General features: G+C 46.4%; 1 protein-coding gene across 2 annotated transcripts; it reads right to left on the reverse strand.

Annotated features, from left to right (window-relative positions):
• Positions 1–13: 13 nt before the first annotated feature.
• On the reverse strand, positions 14–18,884 carry DENND2C (DENN domain containing 2C). 2 transcript variants are annotated; one of them, XM_010124128.2, is made up of 18 exons: positions 17,211–18,884; positions 15,351–15,499; positions 14,690–14,796; positions 13,937–14,104; positions 11,097–11,193; positions 10,346–10,390; positions 8,849–9,036; positions 6,589–6,698; positions 6,016–6,085; positions 5,583–5,660; positions 4,616–4,756; positions 4,114–4,262; positions 3,541–3,718; positions 3,168–3,209; positions 2,085–2,190; positions 998–1,237; positions 582–668; positions 14–130 (listed from the first exon to the last, which is right to left on the reverse strand). In XM_010124128.2, the coding sequence occupies exons 1-18, from the start codon at positions 18,011–18,013 to the stop codon at positions 99–101; spliced, it is 2,790 nt and encodes a 929-aa protein (XP_010122430.2). In that variant the 5' UTR covers positions 18,014–18,884; the 3' UTR covers positions 14–98. The 2 variants fall into 2 exon arrangements, with proteins under 2 accessions (XP_010122430.2, XP_086621708.1); XM_086765582.1 differs by lacking the exon at positions 14–130 and having other exon boundaries at positions 423–668.
• Positions 18,885–21,487: the final 2,603 nt, after the last annotated feature.

The raw sequence follows: 21,487 nt of genomic DNA on the forward strand, positions 1-21,487 counted from the left end.
CGGAGCAGCACCGGGCGTTGTTAGCGCGGGGCGCGCGCAGCCCCGGCCCCGCAGGCGAAGAGGAGTCCGGCCCCGGCACGGCACGGCCCGGCCCGCGGTTACTTCTTCTGAAGGAACTTCATTTTACTTCCTATGGAGAAAAAGGAAAAAACAAACAAACAAACAAAAAAACCACATTAGGAGCTGCAGCCACTCCAGGAGTCATCTGGCTGAGGAACTCTCTAAGGCAGAAATCCACGCTTGGCCCCACCTCTGCGCTGACACCACTTCTGCCCCCTTAGCGTGTTCTCAGCCAAGAGCAACGTTTGGAAACAATTTAGACAACAACAATTTAGACAGCCCTGGGATTAGGCAGCTTGCACACACTTTATCCAAAGATGCAAAAGCTTAAAAATAAAATAAAACTCTTGCAAACTGTTCCGCATTCCCTGAAGGGGCAAGTGTAAACAAAAGGAACACAAGTGCACGAGGCAAGGAATGGGCCCTGCTCTCTTATGTATGCAATTATTTGTTCAATAGCTGAATTATTTTGGTTTTTTTTTAAAAAAAAAAGTCAGCAAAAAGCAAGAGTGTCCCTTTACCAAGACTGCGAAAGATTTTGTTCATTCCAGTTGGTTGTGTCTCTGAAATACTCGCCAAATATTCCAAGGCACGGACCTCAAAAAGGCCTGAAGAGAGAGGGAAAAAAACCACAAAAACACTCAGCTAGATACGCTATTCCATCTTCCAGCATGTGGCATCTTATATCATTAACAAGGAGGTTATGAAAAGGAAGTCATGCATGTCATGTAAGCTGCAAGATCAAGCCCAGAAAGGAGAGAGACGCAAACATTTTTTGCTTCCTGAGGTGAACTATGTTGAGTAATTAAGAAGAGCAGACACCAAAATGCCAACAGCATAATTTGCTAGGGAAAAAGGCTTCTTAAGAGTCAAAGTCACATGTCATTATACTTTGAAAGTAAGTTTGTAAAAAAAAGACAGTAAGACCAAACCTCACCTTTGACCATGTTCTGTCTTAGCTCTTGATCCTGTATGAACCCTGCAAACATCTGCGTTTCCATGAAGAAGTGCAAGAAGTGACGCACATTGCGTGACATATGAGATTTACGGAACGGTTCCCGCTGAAACACCCGTTCCCCCTTTTCTGTGACATTCATGTGCAGGGAGTAGTGTCCAACAATCTCCACAAAGAACTGCACGAAAGCTTCGGAGACCAGGGAGTTAAGAGGCATGTCACCTGTGAAGAGGAACAGAGGAGAAATTTCCGTCTACATTCATCACGTTGGACACTCTTCTTCTAAAAGAGGAGCAGAAGTTACTTTTTAGGCTGTCTGTCTCAGACTACAAGATTTCAGATGAGTGATATCAAAGAACCCACAGCTCAAATATTCAGACTTCTCTCCCATGTCAACTGCTGCAGCTGAGACAAGTTCCATTCTGAAGCTCTCCCAGTAGTTAAAGCATTCATAATTTCTTTTCCCCTGTCAAACATCTGGTGTCTAATAAGCTGTAAGCTCCTAACAATCTAAGTTTAATTCTGTTAAAGAGTTAGGCAAATTACAAAACAAACCCACTGGAAAACTAACTTTGTTATTTCTGATGTGCATGGAATTACATGATTTGTCAATGTCATTCTCTCAAGCTACTCAAAATTTTAAAATTCTCACACTTTTTTTATCTGTTGGGTTGTGTATAAAGCAGTTCAACTTTGAAAACAATGTCAGATTACCCTCTAAAGTACAGAAGCTTGCTACGTTCTCTGTTTAAGAAAAACCGTTCTCTCTGCCACTTCTGAAAAACTAAAGAACACTCAAAGCACGGGAGCTGATGCACTTGGCCCAAGGAAAACTCAGCTCTACACATACTGATTGTGGAAAAAAGGAACAATTGTTAGGACAATGTTAGGACTTGTTTCTAACCAGCAGAGAACCACATTCACAAGAAATATGTTTTCAGTAAGATCACAGAAAATAGCTTTCTAAAATGTTGCTGCCTAATGTTTATTTCCATTTGCTTATTTTTATATCAACTACATGGAAGCTGCAGAGATTTGCTAACGTGAAAACACTTTTCCATAGAAGTACCTTGTGTGTCACTCTGCTCACGTGACAAGATTTCACTTCGTTCTTCCAAGATCTGTACAAGTGCAGCCTGGAGTTTATGAGGCAAGATCTCATCTTCGTCTGATACCTAAAGAGAAAAACAGCCATGGAAGCATTTTTGTGTTTTATCTATCACCAATAGAACCTTCTCATTGTGAACAGATGAGAAATACTCGTAAAATGCCCAAAACAATTACGGGGAAGTTGCTCTGTGATATGATATATCATGGTGGAGACAATACATTTGTCTTGTAGGCACAGAAATGAGAAACATTTGCTCAGCGCCCTCCAATGACGTACTGTTAGAGTCACGCACAAACGGCCATCACAGAACAATGTGTGCTATATCCCTTACAGACTCATGCTTATTATACCAATGACAGAACACACAAGAACAACAAAAGCGTGTTGATAAAATATCACCAAGTCTGAACATTGTGGTTAAAAAAAACCCCAATCCTTTAATACCTTTATCCAGTTGCAGGCTGCAATGCAAAATAGAACAGTAAGGCAAGGAAAAGGAAATGCACGTAGGCTCCTGAACTCGTAATACTCCAGTATGTTTAAAGCTACTTGTCTGGTGATGTAGAGGCACATCCAGCAGAGAACCACAGGGGAACTGTGATAATTTGTCTCCTAGACTATCATTCCTGTGCGTGGGGGCAGGGGGGAACCACCCAAAAGCAACACACACCCCTCAGCTAGATGAGAGAGGAGAAAGCCCTGACGAGAACAAGTCCACAGAAAGACAGCCAGAAAGCAGCAAAGAATCCTACTGGTCCACTTCACATAACGAACCAACTAGGTATCTGTTTTTAAACCCAGCTCAGCTAAGCTGTGTCTTTGGCTTTGCAGAGCTCTGTACCTGATGAAACCTCAATCTTGCAACAAGGATTTGTAAGCCTGTTCCCCTTCTCTATTGATAAAGGAATGCAAGATATTTCTTCAGCCACTGGAGTCAACGTATGAATACTAGCTTTTGCAGATTTCTTGCTTTCATTTCCTTTTGTCAGTGCCTTTTCCTAGCATATCACCATGAGTGACTGGTACTGTTATTTCACTCACCTCTTGCAAGAACTTGTCAGTACAAAGATCAACAATCAGAACCTGAGGAAAGATGCACAAAACACACTGACTCATAACCAAGTATGTTGCTGTACAGAAAAAAAATAACCCACTTTTTTTTTTTTAAATGTCCCCAGCGCCAGGGGATGTCAAACACAAAACACAAGTTTTGTGTAACTGCAGCCTGTCAGTAAGAACAGTGAATATTATTTAACTTTGATAACAATGGAACACCCTGACATGTATCTGGCAAGTTCACCAGTTGTCTCAGAAAAGTTTAAGAGTTTATATTAAGACAGAGCCTACATATTCCAGAGAGGTCAGCCTCGTACCACTGACATTGCCCCTCCACTGTGCTTCACCCCATTCTCACCTCTTCTATGGGCAGGTCCTGGAGCTGTGGTAACGAGCAGGATAGAATGCCAATTAAGAACGGGGTCGGAGAGCACACAATATCAATCATAGAAGTTGGTAGGACTGGTATGTAGGTGTGTTGCCAAGTGAAGGGATAAAGCGTTGCAACTGCGGCATGGCCACATTTAGACAGAGTGCTAGAAAGGCAAGAGAGGCACAGAGTGGATTGTCAATGTCTCGTTCAGTACTCAGCTACAGACACAGGTTAGACATGCTTAGGGAAAATGTAATTCACGTATGTTGTTTAAGCAGCAGCAAAAGCCCCATGCATCCATTTTTCAAGTCAGTTATAGGGAGCTAAGAATAGCATCAACCTGGACTAAAGAGGTAAAGGAAACATTCCCTTATCTCCCCTTGGGTAAATACCATACTCCAAATTTAAACATGCATATGTTCTGTGGAAAGTCTGCAAAAACCTTTAAATGTACCTGTTTACAAAAAGTTACACAAGCTTGCACATGAAACAGGCCCAAACACAGAAGAAAAGATAGCGTCCCTCAGAAAGAACTAGTCACTCGGACTCATTTTTTACCTTAAGTTGTCAGCAACAAAGATCACCCTCCTTTCCAGCAGGAGAGAGGCAAAGACCTGAATCACGTGAGGGACACTTAGACACTTAAACAGGCATTCGAAGTCGACGTGTTCGAGTCGAGAATCTAATGGACGGCAGAGTTCCATCACCTGAGAGGCAAGCACAAATGAAGAGCGCTGGACGAAAAAGCCACAGTGCGGAGTCAGGCCGGACGAGGGGCAGCCTGGCTGGAGCACAGAACTGGTGGCTCCTCACAGGTGAAACCCCACAGCCTGGGCAGTCAGCACAGGGCATTGCAGAGGACTCCCAAGCAGCTCTCCCTTAAAAAGCAGGGAATCATTTCTACAGTAGATGATTCAACAGGAAGCTGGTTTCTACAACAGCCTCCCTGTCTTCACAGTAATTATTTACAGGTGGCATCACTCTACAGTGCAGTTTGCAAACTGCCACCGTGCCCCAGAGACACCACTGACACAGGAAAGCCAGTCCTGATTTCAGTTACCTCATTTCCTGCTCCTGGCAGGAAACTTTTGATGGTAATTTTGCGTCCGGGAGCAGGGAAAGGTGCCTCCATTACACTGCGCATAAATGGGTGTACTAGGGCGGGGGACATCTCTCGCCTCTTCTCCACTTCATCTAAAATCTGCAAGAAAATACATCAGACATGGATTCAATGCCTGCTGGTGAGCCGGAGGAGGTATTAGCCTCTGAGTATCCCATGCCACAGCTACATGTGAAGGCTCCAACACAGACTCACAGCTCTGTCCCCCCTCACTTGGGATCCCTGTGAAAGCTCCTCTCAAATGTCTGAACAATCAAATGGGAACAGATATCTGTGAGTACAACTCCATTCTCAAATCCAGTCTCCTGCTACTGCAAGGAAATGTCTTGTATGTGGTAATCAAATTGTCACAACTAGGTAGATGAGTAAGATGAGCAACACTGCATCCTCCTCCCCAAGAAATCTTTCTGAAACACTGTTCTAGAAGATCTGTGCTCCAATTAGAAACCAGCTTTCATCATAAGCTTGCACCTGTACTCTTCTGCAACAGCTGCCCTTTACCTGCAATAGCTTTCCCCAGTCTTTTTCTCTTTATCTGCTCTCCTCGTGGTGCTAGAAGCAAGCTGAGGTCTTCCTCCCCCCCACCCCTTAAACTGATTTTCCATTTCCGTGTCATGGAAGAAGAGGATGAAGGGGCACCATCAGTAATACCAAGTATTAGAAGCCACTTCCTGACAGTAATTTGTTGAAGGAACAGTCGGCTGTGTATCGTCTGACAAGTCTCAGCACTAGCATTGTTTTATTTGCCCTGTCAAAGCAAAGGCGGCAGGGAAGCACCACTCTCCTGGGATGAGGTACAATCGCTAAGCAGTTCTAGACTGGACAGAAGCATCCCATCACTTTCTGGAGCTTGCAGGCTGTCAGAGGCTCAAGTCTAATAAGAAGTAACAGGCTCTCCCCACTTCACCTTGGAGAAGAGGTTGAAGCAGCCCAGGCGGCTAACGATGCAGTATACCTCAGGAAGGCGCTTCCCTTTCCCTTCTGGCTGAAAGGCAACAGGAACAGTTATGCTGAGAACAGGGATGCAAAAAAGAACCTAGCACATACACTGTAGCTGATTCGCGGAATTCCTTCTGCTGTAGTTCCCTCTACACTTCTGACTTAAAGATTCCTGAGGAATGATCAGTTACAGGAGCTATCTTTCAAGCCCAGAGTCCATTTCACTGTACTGCTGGGCATCATCATGCTCCTTCCCTTAAGCATTCAAAGGGCTGGTGACCTCAGTAGCAGCACAGGCACTACGAAACCCACATGGGAAATTACTGCTGATGTATGTCCTGCACTTGACTGTGCATTTATCAATGCATTCCTTACACTCCACCCAATACACAGATTCTTACCAGGAGCTTCTTGCAGTACCCAAACCAGCGGCCACCATCCTCACCCGTCAGCACAAAAGAAAATGTTTCACTGGGGGATCAAAGAACAGTCAGGGTTAAATTCACCATGCAGTTCAGAGCAGAGACTGACAAACAAAGCACACATACTACAAGCCATTCTCTTTTTGGTCATGCTGAAGAACCCCTGCTGTGGTTAGCAAGCTACTGCAGGCTCTATTCAGCGTAAAAACCTGCAGCCCGTGGACTCTCATTGAGCTGCTACAGCTCTCTTCCTTCCCAGCTGCTTCTCCGTTCTGCCAAGGAGCAACAGCAGCACCTGCCAGCCCCAGGAGCTGGCCTTGAACAGATGTTACAAACTTCCTTCTTATAGGAAAGATGGTGCTTGGGCAGAAGCAGCACTTCTGAGTCCACCTCCGTATCTCATCTTCCCCTACTACCACAGATGTTAGGGATTCAGTCTTTCCCATTTTTTCCTTGCTCTGGCTGCAGTTTCTCTGGTCCAGGAAACTGGCACATACCTAAGCTTTCAGCTTTGCCCGTTTCAGGCATGAGTATTCAAAACCAAGTCTTTACCTTTTAAGGTCTGATGCAGGAAACCAGTCTTTGGGATCTGGAAAGCAGAATTTAGGGATGACCTTTAGCCTCTCTTCAGTATCCTTTGACTGTCTGAAGGGATGTTCAGGCTGGAGGGGCAACACATGCATTTAAAGTCACTGAAGCACAGCTGCAGCATTTAAAACAATGGGAGACAGTATCTTCCTGACACTTCCAAATGCTGAACCATCAGAGAGCTAACGCACAAGTATAGGAGAACACACTCTGACTAGAACAGATTCTGAGTTCCCTCTTGCATCTTTCCTTCTTATTGGACATTCGTAAAATTACCCAGCTGGTCTTGTAAGAACTCAGTAAGGATTTACAAGCATGGCCAAGTTTACTGGGGAATGAAACCAGAACTGAGCCCCCCAAATGACAGTTGCGTCAGTTTGCCTCGGTTCTATTCCTAGGAGACTGGAAGACATGAAGAGGAACAGGAACATGTTCAGCTTGTGACGTGCAGACCACTCATAATTCAACTGCGAAAACTGTGTATCTGAATCACGTGTTCCAGTCACCATGCGTGGGCTCAAGTCAAATCCCTCAAAGACTGCGGGACAACTTTTCATGCTCAAAACTGCTCAGAAGGGGCAAAAGGAAAGTTTTCAAAGAAGAGAGATCACATTTAAGTAGGAAATGTCCCTGAGAAGAGGAAAGTTTATTGCATAAAGCTGATTTTAGACACTGTACTCTAAGTCAGCACATCTAGGTAATTCCAGTGTCCCAGGCTGTGACAACATGGAGTGGTTAGAAAAACAGTACAGCATTTTCACAGAGTAACAGTTGTACAACAGCTTTGATGTCCTTGGGCACGCAGCCCAAAGAAGAGGGTAACAAGCAGATTACTTGGAAGCAAAGCTATTTTTAGAAGGGAGACAAACCTGTAATCAGAACACCTCCATAATTATTGGGCAACTTTTCCTGCAAAATCCCAAGATGACAGACTGTCCCATAAAGTCACTCACCAAAACACTTTAATTTGAGCAGAGGATAAATAAACACCGAGAAAATCATTTGTTAGTGCATTTATAAAAGCCAGTAAATAGCCACGTGGTACAGTTTGGGCTGACTGTCTGCTAAGACAGCAGGAAAAGAACAATGCACTGTCCTTCCCAAAGGCAATGAACAGATTGAGGGGTTGCAGCAGGGAAAAGCTGGATCTGGTTTCATTCCTTTCTTCCTCCTAACACCCTATAGTTGGCACTTTTAATAAGTATTATTTATGTACTTCAGTTTTACCCACTAAATTAAGACTGTGCATTCTTGGCTTTAGTGCCTTATTCATTTTGTGAATCCAAAACATTTACACGTTTAAGACATCAGAGTTACTTGCACACAAATCCCTTATGCAGCTGGGCACTACTGGTCCTGCTGGAGTCCCACATAACCTCCCTTAATGAATCTGACATCTCCTTCTGTATTTGGATGACATGCAGATTCCTTAACAATCTCTGGCTTACTCCTGATAGCACAGCTAGAATTACTAGTTTTGTTCTGATTTTTAGTGGAAGGCAGCAGGTACAAGCCCAGACAGCGATAACTGAATATTCATTTCAATCTGGAACCACAGAAGCAAGCATCAAGGCTCCATCCTTCTTAGCTTCATAGTAACTGCTGTGTATACTGAGTCACAGTTTGGAGTCACACACTGATCTTGTCATCTGTTTGGGCTGAACAGACAGGAAAAAAAGCTTATTTCAAATGGCTTGTTCGAGCTACAGTACTTTAACTTCCACCGTTCTCCTCTGATTTTGGAGGGTTAGTACACGTGGGGTTGCCATTTTAATTTCTTTTTTTTCCCAGAACAGTATAAAGAAGTGGAAAAGCCTTGGGATTCTAGTTCCTGTGCTCCACCAGTCAAATTGCTTCACTCTTTATTTATAAATCACAGACTACCAGGATGAGGCCATGCCAGCTTTGGGAACAGAGCACTGCCCTCCCTTTCCTTTGCGGCAGGCTGCCTCAGCAGGGTATCACAACACAGTACGGCTTTATGATATTCACAGGCAATTAGCATAGGAGCCTACTTAGTTCCAAAAAAAGACAGTAAACTCATTATCAAGAAAAATATTCAACAACTGCCCAACGCTATACAATAGGTCTGTAACAGAGCAAGGTGCTTCCTAACCAGCTGGCCAGCTTTACTAGGATGGAGTTTAGGAAGGAACACACGCTGTGAGAGGCAATAAACAGCTGCTGAGTGTGGTTTGTGGGCAGGTTTCCATGCAGCTCCTACCTTGCTGGGAAACTGCTGTATGATCTGTGGTGTGTATGTCATCTCAGATGCCTTCTTGTGCAGCGACACCACCACAAACAGCTCAAATAGCCGCTGCTCCTGGAGCTCTATCAGATCCCTCTCCAAAGTCTGGTAGCGTGGCTTCCTCTTGGAGGCTGACTGCACCTGCAGCAGGCCCTTGTGTCGACCTGAAGAAAGGAACAAATCCAAAACCAGCCTATGGCTATCACTGCCACACACCTACAGGTCACAGAACAGGACTCGTCACCACCTTTAGAAGGGGGAAAGAGATGGGTGCATTTGCCCAACATCACTGCTGTGCCCTACCAGACTTCGACTCCTGCGTCAGCTCCTCAAGCACAGAGGTGTTCCCGATTCGTGAGCACTGGCCTTGCAGCAGCTCTGCAAATCCCTCTGGACCGATAGCTAGCACTCTCCTGCTGTCCTGACATTCCTTCCACACATCTCACGCGCCATGGTAACAACAAGGGAAGCGCAGCTGTGAGAAGCCCAACTCCACCAGTTCAGTAGTTGCCAGGCCTCAGGCAGCTACTCTGTAAAGCAGCATGGGCGTTCAAGAGAGGCAGAGCCAGTTTCCTGGCCAAGAAACTTCCATGCTGGGATGTCTTGACAGGCAATACAGACTCACAAGCACAGGCACAGCACTCTGATGTAAGAAATTCCCGTGGCCCAGGCACCATGACACATTCTGGACACTTTGGAAACCACTCTTAAATCAGGCAGTGACTCAGTCACTGTATTTCTGCAGAGACTCTTCACTCTCCATTACTCTTCTTAACATAAAAAAGTGGAACTTCACAATTCACTCCAAGTTAAGGCCTTCTGTATGCTTCCCTCCAAGTAAATTAAATATCTAAGACAATTCTCTTGGACCTTTTCACTAGATGCTTGCTTAGAGACATGACAGAGTCTCTCATCAGGGCTGCTGGCCAGCCATTACCATTTCGCATTCAAACCTTACCAGCACAGAAGCTAAGACCTCTTTGGTCCTTCCCGCACCAGCTAAAACCAAGTAGGTACTTCAAGTCTGTAGTTTGGGCCTATGATCAAACTCAGGACTGTGGAACCAGACAAATAACCGAGTGATTTCTCCCCAGAGGAAAGGGTATTTCACAACATTATACATATAAAACAGAACCAAGGGAAGGAAGTAGGGGGAAAATAACCCCAAGTGTTAGAAGCAAAGGTGATCCAGGGACAATCTCCTTCAAGACACATTTCAGCTAAGTATGGCTCTACCAACCCCAAAATGAAACTCCTTCTAGGGATGGGCAGATTAATGGCATTAAATCTCAAGGGCTCAGAAGAAGTGGCACAATCACAGCAACAGCTGCCAGCCTTGGTGATGCTGCCTCTCAGAAGTTCCCTCCCTCTGTCTTGGCAGAAGCCACAACTCGTCAGTGTGCTTATCCCGTCAGAGCCTTAGCCAAATGTGTAGTGCCATGGAGACAGGACCAGCCCCTGTGATTCACTCACTTTTTGGCTGATTTTCCATATCGCTGTCATTCCCACTGGTTTCACCTGAAACACACATAGTTTTCATTTATTAGCCATGCAGAAGTAAAATGGGCAACACCCAAAGTTGGGAAAGAGAGAGAACTTTAGACTCATCAGACCAACATCACTCCCAGCTGCCCACCTATCCTGCTCAAAGCATCAGCAAAGAACAGCCGCTGGCAAATGTGCTACAACAGTAAATTTCAAAAAGCAAAGTCAAGTCACTGTTTCCAGTAAACCACCTGTAGGTCAGCTGAACACAGGGAAAGAACAGAAGCCAGGTGATTATCGATGGTGCTATAAAAGTTAACAGAGTTGCTCAACAGAATATTACAAATGTTACAAAATCAGAAGAACACAAGAACATCACTTTAGAGGCACAAAAGCGATGAGCGGAGTAGTCAGAGGTAGTTCTCGTGCCAAGTGGTTTTGTTGGGTATTTTTGGGTTTGTTCTGCTTTTTTTAAGAAAAGCACTTCTAACCAGTAGCCCAGCTCTTCAGGAATCATAGCAGAATCTGCCATTTATGACAGTGTTAAACTTGGGCTAGGCAAGTGTTGCCAATCCTAGCAGTGCTGAAAGTTCAACCATTCCAGCTGCAAGACATGAGGTTGAGTCAGCCTAGCATGAGCTGCAGGTGGTGCCTGGCCTGCTAGCAGTACCCCAGGATGTATGAGAACTGTGCTGCTCCAGAGGCTTCTAGCAAAGAGAATGGTGCTGGAGACCTCTACCTTTCGTTGGAGGCGCTTCTCTCCCAGCAGGACTGAGCAACTTCACCCTCTTCTTTCCACACTTCGAATCAAAGATCTCCTGTATTTTTAGTACCAGCTGAAATCCAAAGCAGAAGCAGAGGTTAATGTGGAGGTCCAGTGCCAACAGGACTGGAGCCCAACAGCCATCATCTAGCACCACAACACTTGGGAAGGGCTGCTCAAGTCCTGGACCCTGGCTCGTAGACTGCTTGCTAGAGTACTTTTAGTGCAGCTCACTGGATAATGAATGACTGCAGAGTTTCTGCTACAAGAGAGATTACTGTTAGCACAACTCAAAGCTGACACCAAACTGTACGAGCACTCTGGAAGTTATCACACTTTGCTTACTGAACAGACAGAAGTGGCAAACTGGCATTAGATCTCCATTTTCTATTAGAGAGACCAACTGCCACGGCACTTGCAAGAATATCTTGTAAACGCTCTACCACAAAGGTCTCTGAACCTGCATGCTCTCAAGCATCCCCATTCTTTCCAAGCCCAGAAAAAGCAGAGCTCTCTCAGTATAGCTTGGGGTTAGTTCGTTGGTTGGTTAGTTTGGTTTTTAAGTTTGCTGCTGTAGTTGGATATTAGACAGCTATAGTAAGTTCTCCAAAGCACCATGTCAGGCACAGAACAAGGCTGCTCTAAGCACAGTCCTTGTCCCAGGGTAGTTTGCTAAAATGAAAGGATTATGCACTTTCAGTTCACATAGGTGAAGAAAGATGGTGGGACAGAATAACAGGTCTGTGCTGCAGGGACACCACAGACCTGGTCCACGGGAACAAAAACTTTGTAAAAAAACATAGCCCAATGCAGTCTAAGATACATGAAAGAAGGGTCAGCATTTAGACGCTCCAAGTTGACACTGTTAACCTTCCTGGCCTTAAAACCAAAGTCCTAGTGCTTTCTGTTACTCCTGTCACAGGCCGCTCCGGACTCCTCTCCCCGCCCCAGGCATACAATGCTGCAGGGCGGCTCCTTGATCCTGCAGGTCAGACAGCTATCACACAGCCATTGTGAAGGGTTCCAGCTCAATGCAGTGAGCTGGTCAAGTTCCGTCTTGCCTCAAGTTAAGAATTAATTAAATGCTCCTATTGAATGTAGGAGGGTGGGGCCCAGCCATTTGTCAAATACCATAAAAAGGAAGGCATTCAGCAAGAGAAGTGTTCTTCAGCTCACGCCTCTATCCCCAGCTCAGCAAATTAGGTTTAGGCTCTTCTCCGTTTCAGGTCTATTTCTCTCCGTTTTCTGCATTAGCCAGTCCTCCCAGCATGATGAGGCCACAGGAAAGAAATCAGCCCAGAGCAGAAAGCAGTGCTTCTCCTGCAAAATCTGCCTTCTTTCCCCTCCAGCATCCAGCCTTACCTAGAGGATTTCCATTTCTGTTCTGATTTTTGTGCAGTTGAGTTACCAGTGAAAAGAAACTGAGTGTGTTTACGGCAGCTACGTGTTTCTTAAGCAATAAGCAAGTTTTTTCTTTTTAGACTCCTGCCCTTTTCTCAATCTCTCAAGCAATCTTGGCTCATTTCCTTGTGAGCAGAAAGAGTAAAGTGTGCTTCCTGCATGTAAATTGTCACCAGATTTTTGGAAGAGGTGTGTTTTTGGAGAACATTTTATTTTCCCCCTCCAAACAAAAGATACTCTCCATCACAGCATGTTTATAACCTTGCCATCTCCTTCCTGATTTTCGAGGCCTACCGTTTGTTTAAAAACACATACAGAATTTGCTTGTAACTCTAAACTACTTAATGTTTGAAGAGTATTTTGCAGCTGTTCAACTCTACCTCAGAAGTCTTGTGCAATCTAAGCAAAGATCTGCAGAAGTTGAATGATTTTACCACGGCAAAAGTAAGTTGTTGCCAGTACCACAACGGGAAATTGAGTGCTATGCACCAAGTGCCACTACGGCGGCAGCTGCAGCTGTCCTTCCAGAGCACGTGCTGCATTTCATCACTGAGGGACGTGAGCTGGTAACCAGTAATAGTATCTAGAAAGATTCCCATCACAACAAATAAGAATTACAACAGAGTCCTCTGTCGTGAAGGTGGATTAGAAGCATTTCTCACTACTCTGGCCTCAGAAGTATATCTGCCATTGCACACAGGCAGGAGGGAGCGGCCGGGGGCAGCAGAGGGGAGAACTGTATGAAGGCTTTGTGAAACGTGTTTATCCCTAAAAGCTGCTCTTCACCTTTAGACTATGAAACAGGGTAGGTTCCTGACGGCAAGTCAAGAACTCCAAGCCAACATGCCAAATAACCAAGGGCCCAGCTGTCTCCCCACAGCAGCCCCACACTGTCAGCCATCTAACAACTCAGAACCTGCAGCGAGAATGTAAGGGTCAGCCTGAGCAGTCATCAGGAGCAAGGGACATGTACACACAATTGTACAGAGCTGGCCCTCTAGCTTACAGAGAGCTTCCTTGCATTTCTGCACCACATGCAACACAAAACCAGCATCATTACACTTCATGGAAGGATTGCAAACAAGGCTTAAATGACAAACAACGAGGAAGAGCTAGTATTCACACACAGTACTGATCTGCGGGTCAACACCTAGTACTCCATTTGCAGATTCTTGGCCAACAAAACCACCGCTGCCCCTCCTAGAACTGGCATTCTGGTTTTTTTGATCCTTGAACACCTGCCCTGCTACTTGGAGGGGAAATGGTTCAAGCAGCGTCACTGGTCCACACATACAGCAGTGCTAACCAGCATTCCCAGCTTCATGACCACTTACAAAGCACTTATCAAGTGCTAGACAAAGCAGCAGGAGCTTGAAATGCCATGCAAGAAGTAATGTTTCATGCTTAAATCTCACCCAGGGCAAGTTCTTTCTCCTGCTAGCAGCCTCTACTGCTTGGAACAGCTTCCACTCGGTCAGTGTGACAGGCAGGGTTGTGTCCTTCACCATTTTCCTTTGGAAACTTGTCTGGGAGGGCTTTAGCTCAAGACTCTTGCGACTGAGGAAGGGAGGTTTTGGGGGAGGCTAGAAAACAGAATCAGAAGAGATGGTTAAGCATGGGATTAAGCACTGGTCCAAGCTCACAGTCAAATGAGCCAGATTACAAATTATAAGCTTTCTTCCAAGGAAGAAATTCTTTACAATGAGGGTGGTGGAACACTGGCCCAAGCTGCCCAGAGAGGTGGTGGATGCCCCATCCCTGGAAACATTCAAGGTAAGGCTGGACGGGGCTCTGAGCAACCTGATCTGGTTGGAGATGTCCCTGCTTCTTGCAGGGGGGCTGGACTGGACGGCCTTTAAAAGGTCCCTTCTAACCGAAACCAGTCTATGATTCTATGATTCTGCAGCCACATGCTCTACCAAGCTCTCCATCCCACTCCCACCCTCAAGCATCTCATCAACACTCTCTTGATCCTATTATGTTGCTCCTTAGCAGCTTAATCAACTGCTGCTGCCATGGATGTTCATTATCATTTACATTAATAACAATAAAAAATAAGGAAAACAAATGATGTGGCAGTGGGAAATGTGGGATCAGGGAGAAGCACCAAACTGGCCCTTGGGAAGGCGACTCTCAGTAAACACGACAACTTAATCCCCTCACCCTACCTTGGGAGCCTTACTGGTGGTCCGGGGGGGTGGTAGCTTCCAGACAGATGGGACCTTCCACAAGGGCAGTGCTCCGATATGTTCATAAGGGTTCTCTTTTGCAGGACCTGGAAAAAGCATCAGATGGGGCATTTGTGAAAGGAGATGAAGTCCCACATTCTTGCAAGGGACGTAAGCAGGGAGAGCGTGCAGTTGTCTGCCAAGCTTTAAAAGGGTCTCAGAGAGACCTGTTTTAACACGGATTAGGTTTCCACCACCCAAAAATCCTTCTAACCCACTACCATCAACCTGGCAAACAGTACATGGCCTCAGCAAAACAAAACATTTCTACCACTGCAAGAAAGTAGCTCTATTGCAAAGCAGCTGATTTTGTCAGTGTTGCCACTGATCTCTGTGCAGCACTCAAGCAAAGCATTTGAAGAGCTAATAGAGAAATCAGCTTAGCACAGACCAATTCTAGTGACTTTCCATCAAATCTGAAATCAGGCTGCTCACATGCAGATAGTTACTAACAGCAACAAAGAACCCCAGATGGGGAAGACCTTAAAAGTCACAGAGCTGGAAAGGGCCTCAATGCATTCTCATCTTCATTCCTCCCTCCCCAGCAAATTTGTTACCCTTAAATAAAGTGAGTGCCTCCCCCAGAAACACAGGCACATACAGATAACGTCCTCGTAGATGTTGTCTTCTGACTGTGTGCAGACAAGCCTGGATCCTGTAGTGCCATTTGTCTCTTTTCGAAGTCTGTGCGACTTGGTTGTTGCCATCTGGTTGCGGAAGCCCTGGATGTCCTCAAACTCAAAAGATTTCCTAGAGGAAAACCAGTGTAACTTCTTCTAAAGGCACCTGCATGTACCAGGGAGTTGCTGTCTCCAGTCCACACAGAGTGGACTCTGGACTCTGATTTCCCAGTGGAGCAGTTCAACCCCAGCCAGCAGCTCAGCCCCATGCAGCTGCTCGCTCACTCCCGCCCAACGGGATGGGGGAGAGAATCAGAAGGGTAAAAGTGAGAAAACAGGTGGGTGAAGATGAAGACAGTTTAATAGGTAAAGCTGCGCACTCAAGCAAAGCAAAATAAGGGATTCATTCACTATTTCCCCTTGGCAGGCGGGTGTTCAGCCATCCGTCGGGAAAGCAGGGTTCCACCACACGTAACAGTGACTTGGGAAGACAAACGCTGTCACTCTGAACATGTCCCCCTCTTCCTCCTTCTTCCCCTAATTTTTACTGCTGAGCACAATGCCATACGGTGTGGAATATGCCTTTGGCCATTTGAAGTCAGCTGTCCTGGCTGTGTCCCCCCCGACCTTCTTGTGCTCCCCAGCCAGCTCGCTGGTGGGGTGGTGTAAGAAGCAGAAAAGGCCTTGAGGCTGTGTAAGCACTGCTCTGCAGTAAATAAAACATTACTGCTCTGCAGTAAAAAAAACATTACTGCTCTGCAGTAAAAAAAACATTGGTGTGTTATCAATACTATTTTCATCACAAATCCAAAACATAGCACCACACAAGCTACTATGAAGAAAATTAACTCTATCCCAGCCAAAACCAGCACACCAAGCAAGCCCTACTCACTTACTCTGGGAGATTTTTAGATTAAAAATGAAGTTGGAGGCTCCATGGCCAAGCACACTCCAAGCAGGTACGGTGAGTTCCATTCTCTCACAGAGGCAAGAACCCAAAACACGTTTTGCAGACTAAGCACTTGCAACAGTGCTCAGAATTAGGGCACTGCTTTCTACTGGACCTCTCCGAGTGCTCACGCTAAGGGTGTTACTGCATTTGCGAGTTTGCATTTTCATACACTTGGCCTCCACTTCAAAATCATGGCACAGAGGTCACAAAGGAGCTGGCAGGGATTTAGCCCATCATCATAAAATTTGTTTTGTTGCTGCACGCTTTGCCATTGTGAAAGGATTCAGGAGTCCTCGCCACATCTCCACCTGCAATGCTCACGCTGCTCTCTAACACAGCTGCTCCAGGCAGCTCATCTGTAAGCAGAGCTAGCATCAAGCTGGTTCAGAGGATTTTTACTCTGCAACAGGGACGTACGGGAAAAGGGGCAGAATAGCCAAACCTACTGCAACAGGGGTACCCACCGCTGACAGTCTCCAACTTCAAGCAACAAGAGAATCTTTCGCTCACAGGAAAGCCGGAACATTTGGCATCCGTACTGCCCCCAGAGAAAGCTAATCTGTAATCCACAAATTGCAGCTGAGGACAAGCTTAGGGCAAAAAGCAGGCAGCACTCTCCCTGGGGCCAGCATATGGTCACTCAACTATGTTTTAAGGTGTGGGACTGACATCCGTTTAGAGCTTTTCGCTTTCTTTGCAAGATTATCAGCAGCAAAAGCAGCACATACGCAATGCTGGAATTGCATCCAGAAATATCCTCTCCCCATCCACAGAGGCATCATCAGTACTAGCACCTCCACAAGGATATCATGGCAAGCAAGCTGTTTAAACCCATCTAGAAAGTGATATAAGGAAACATGTTTCAGGCATGAGAGATTAATCAATATACCTCTGGGTCCTCCCTCTGATCCTCCTGCTGGCTATTCTTTTCTCGGGATTGTTGGAGGATGACACCAAGTCTCCTCCATGATGCTTTTGCAGAGGAGCTTCCCTGGTAGCACTGGTATCGCTACAACTACTGGCACCCTCTTCCGCAAGATAGCGGAAAGTCCTACGGGGCTTGGGTGGTGGGACAGCAGCTGGCTCCTCCTCTTGCCCCTCAGCCTCAGAGTAAATGTTTTTCAAGCTCCTCTCTGCCCTGCAGAGAGAGTCCACTCCTTTAAGTTCTCTTTCCGTGGAGCCACAGCTCCCTTGCTTCCTCCAAAGGTCCAAGGGAACTGGTATGGCTTTGCCAGGCAGAAGGGGACCTACTCTCCTCCATAGTTCTTGTGAGGTATAGAAGTTACCTGGGGGAAGTGTCACCCCTGGGTCCAGGAAGCCTGCTTGCCACTCTCCTTTCTTCTTGGCTTGGGAAGCTAGGCTGCACGCACAGGGCTGGAGGTCACCACAGTCATCAGTCTGCAAGCAGCTCTGTGCATCTTCCCTGAAGTCCAAACCCAGGCTCTTTGGATCTTTGGACCTAGTCTTTCTGCCCTTCTCTGTATGTTCTGGCTTCACTTTGGATAGAACATCGCAGCTGGGATCATACTTTACTCCAAAGTCCTTCAGCTGCTGTTTCTCCTTTCTGGAGCACCCTTGTGTCCTCCCCTCCCACTGTGAGATCTTCTGTTTGATGTTGCAGCAGTGGCTCCGGGAGAGGGTCTGCACAGCAGAGCGGGAGAAGCTACTGTCCACTGATGCTGTCGGGTGCATGGCAATTGCCAATACGCTTACAAACACCCCATCTCCAGCCTTGTCCAGGTCCACCTGTGTCCTGCACACATCTAGCTGGTATGAGACTCCACAGCACCCAGTGGTGTCCAAGAGCCCCTGCGTGTCAGCTCTGCGAGGACTGCCTGCTCGCACGACCTGCGAACAAAGAGAAGAAAAGAACCATCAGTTGCACTCCAGCCAAACACACCAGCAGGACCTTCCAGCTGCACTCTAGCAACTGCTGAAGAACATTCCTCCCCAAATCACATGTTCAAGACTGGCTTCCAGAGCATGCTGTCCACAAAGCCTGTTTCTGTAGCACACATCTGGGAGGGCTAACAAAAGGAAGTAGAGGTCTCGCTGGCTTAAAAAACAAACAAAACACCACAACAGGAATAAAACACAGCCAGGGATCCCAAGGATCCAAACTCAAGGAAATTATTAAATAGGACAGGAACACAGCATGGCCTGTCTGCAGCAGAGCTCTCAGCCAGCCTCTGCTGTTTGCTTGTCCCCATGCAGGCCAGGCAGGAGCGCTCAGTTTCTCCCGATGCTCTGCCCTGCTCAGAGTACCTCAGGCAGCACATAGCCAAACCGCAGCACGGTGTCTCCATCAGAGCTCTCCACGCAGCAGAGACACAGCAAGATACAAGATACCACGCCAGCTCGATGGAAGGGGAAGCACACCTACTTCTCCAGGACAGCTGCTGCTTCACGCAGGACGAGGACAGCTGTGATGACTAGGGGAGAGCTCAACTGCACTCCTCCTCCCAGAAGTGCTCTCCTGCTGCACAGCACAAGTGAAAACCTGTCTGGTGTTCTGTTTGTCAACACCTGACCCAAATTTGCCAGTAGAGAGACTGGAAGTCAGTCGAGCCCAGGCAGTGGCTTGCAGCCAGGGGAAGTTTTAAAAGGCATACAACAGAGGCCAAAAGGCAGAGGAAACTGGTGAGTTGTCATGCTCAAGAGGAAAATAGCCCTGTGTTTAGATCACAGAGGAGAAGGATGCTAAAGAAACACTATGACTTCTCCTACCCAAGCAGAGCCTGCGCAACCAGGAGCTGCGCTGTTTGAGACTACCCGAACATAAATCCAGAGGGTACAGCAAGCAGTCCTCCAGACAGTCCTGCGGCCAGAACGGACGGTGACACCACCAGGGAGAACCTGGGTGGCTGTCCGGACCCAGCACCTACAGGTCACCTACTGACCTCGGTGCAGACACTTCATATGTGGAGTCCTCAGCCTCGGAGCCCTTCGGCTCTACCTCTAGCTCACAAGGCATCTACAATATGCTCAGATATGCCAGCACGGCTGAAAACTCATCTTGGACAGAAGACACCTTCACTCACCTAAGAAGCCCTACAGTTTTGAGTGCAACGGCAAAGGACTTTCCAAGGCACGTCACTGATCTTTGAACTACCAGATACAGCTAGAAACGCACGGCTCCTGGCTCATCTTAAACACAGATGGTAGAGGACAAGCTTGAAGCACCTGATGTTCTCTCCTGCTCAGTGCTGTTCTGCCAGCCACAGCCCTGAACTGTGTCTTCCAAAAGAACCATCCGAGGAGAAGAATGCAGCTCTTCACCTCTCCAGGCATGCAGGGCATGTGGCTGCTGTCAAGAACGAGGCATGTAATCTAAGCTAATCACGTGCACCACGGCAAGGTAGAGACTGATCTTTGGTGAAGAAAGAGCAAACTGGGGTGGTCTGATCCAAGCTAAGTAACCCTCAGATGCAGTCTGAGGTAGGCCAAAACACAGCTTAAGGACTCAGAACTGGTAGAGACCACCTAAGTCAGGCAGCCAACACTTGTATCTCAGGGACCACGCACACCATCCCTTTCAGAAACTAACCAGACAAAACATGGCTGCTTCTCTCCTGACCTCTCCTTCCAAACTCCTTCAGTGACTCCAGTATGCTTCCCAGTATTTCCACAGAAGCCAAATTTATCATCCCTACTGCATTAGTACTTAGAGCAGTTCAGTGTAGTCAAGAATACCGAATTATTTAATTGAAAGCATTGAAAGTTTTGGGTGAAGAGAAATCAAATCATTTCTAGACAAAGCACACCAGCATCACACATTTCTCCCAAAAGATAGCCTCTCAGATCCACACTGTTTGAAGACAGCTTCCATATATTTATCCAAAGCAGAAGAATGAGGCACGTTCACTTTTTCCAGTTCTGAAAGCCAGAGAGCACACTAAGCATTTTCCATGCAAAGTCTCAAGACAATTCCGTTTCCTGAAACCACATGTTCAAGGAGAGAATGCTGCCAGTGCTGTGCAAGAATAAAATACCACTCTTTGATGCTAAGGGCAAGCCCACCCACCGCAGGTGCTGCTGGTACCCCACAACTCCCCTTACACACTCACACTGGCAGCTAAATTAGCTAAACAAAGGCACTAACACTCCACCTTAGCTTATCCTGCTACACAACAAGCATGAGAACACACAAATCACTGACTTGGCAAGCCCATGCAGTTCTGAAGCAATCTTTCACTCCTTTTATGAGAGCCGTGCAGTTCTAAACCACCTCCTTGTCACCAAGCCTCCTATGTTGGTAGCCAAATAAAAGACGGTTTCTGGTCTTCTGAAGCCTAGGGAAGCTGCCAGCTCAGTGCGGAGGGATGAGGGGACAGTCAGAACAGCAGCAAGGACCCCTTCCAGAGTCTGACTCCAGCTCTTCTGACAAAACTCTGCCATTCTGATGCTTGGACGACATAGGCAGTACCAAACAAGCAGATTTTATATCAAAATAAATAACACTTCAGGAATGGGGTATACTTACTCATTTCCATCTCAATACAAAGCAGCTCTGCTGACTAATTTGTCCAAAGTTTCTGCCTATCGTGCTGAGGAATGGAGTTCCACCTCATCATATACCTGGCCATGTAGTGCACGCCCCTGGACACAGTAAATCTTGATTATGTGGCAAAAGGAGGTTAAGTCTGACCTCTGTCATGGGTCCTAAGGCTCTTGTACTGACAAGAAAGATATATCTGAATCTTTCAACTTTCAGTCTTTTTCTGAAGTGAAGAAATTCAACTTCTTGAAAGTAAGTTTTTACCCATGCTAAAAAACCCACTTTAAACATGTAAGCACTGAAAACTTTTATACCAGAGGTCACACAGACAGAACCCACAATGCACTATTTTTAAAGTCATGGGTTTTTTTAGCCTGACTCATGATATCTAAATGCTCGGGTTAGCAATACTGGAAACAGCCGTTGACTCGGACCCCGCACCACAGGCTGGCTGCATGCCTCAGGGCTGCTGCAGCTTCACACGAGATCTAAGACAGAGAGAAAGTTAAACTCAAGCATGAGTTATCCTGAAGCTGTTTCTTGGTGCAGCTGTCAGAGGTGAGAGTCCGTGCTTCCCCCAGAGCCGACATCATCATGACCACCTTTCCGTTACAAGAGCCACCAGACAGGCTGTGTGGGGCCGCAACAACCGGCCACTCGTTGCTTTG

The sequence above is a fragment of the Chlamydotis macqueenii genome, chromosome 23, assembly GCF_036417535.1.
Source record: "Chlamydotis macqueenii isolate bChlMac1 chromosome 23, bChlMac1.mat, whole genome shotgun sequence".
In the NCBI taxonomy this organism is placed as follows: Eukaryota; Metazoa; Chordata; class Aves; order Otidiformes; family Otididae; genus Chlamydotis; species Chlamydotis macqueenii.

What these genes read in the sequence shown, in the direction of transcription:
- DENND2C (XM_086765582.1), bottom strand. Translation starts at nt 18,013, where the DNA reads ATGCACCCGACAGCATCAGTGGACAGTAGCTTCTCCCGCTCTGCTGTG. An exon ending in GGAGAAAGAACTTGCCCTGG is followed by an intron (nt 11,194 to 13,936) that starts GTGAGATTTAAG and finishes TTTGGATTTCAG; the next exon opens with CTGGTACTAAAAATACAGGA. An exon ending in TGCCAGGAGCAGGAAATGAG is followed by an intron (nt 4,263 to 4,615) that starts GTAACTGAAATC and finishes CTTGCCTCTCAG; the next exon opens with GTGATGGAACTCTGCCGTCC.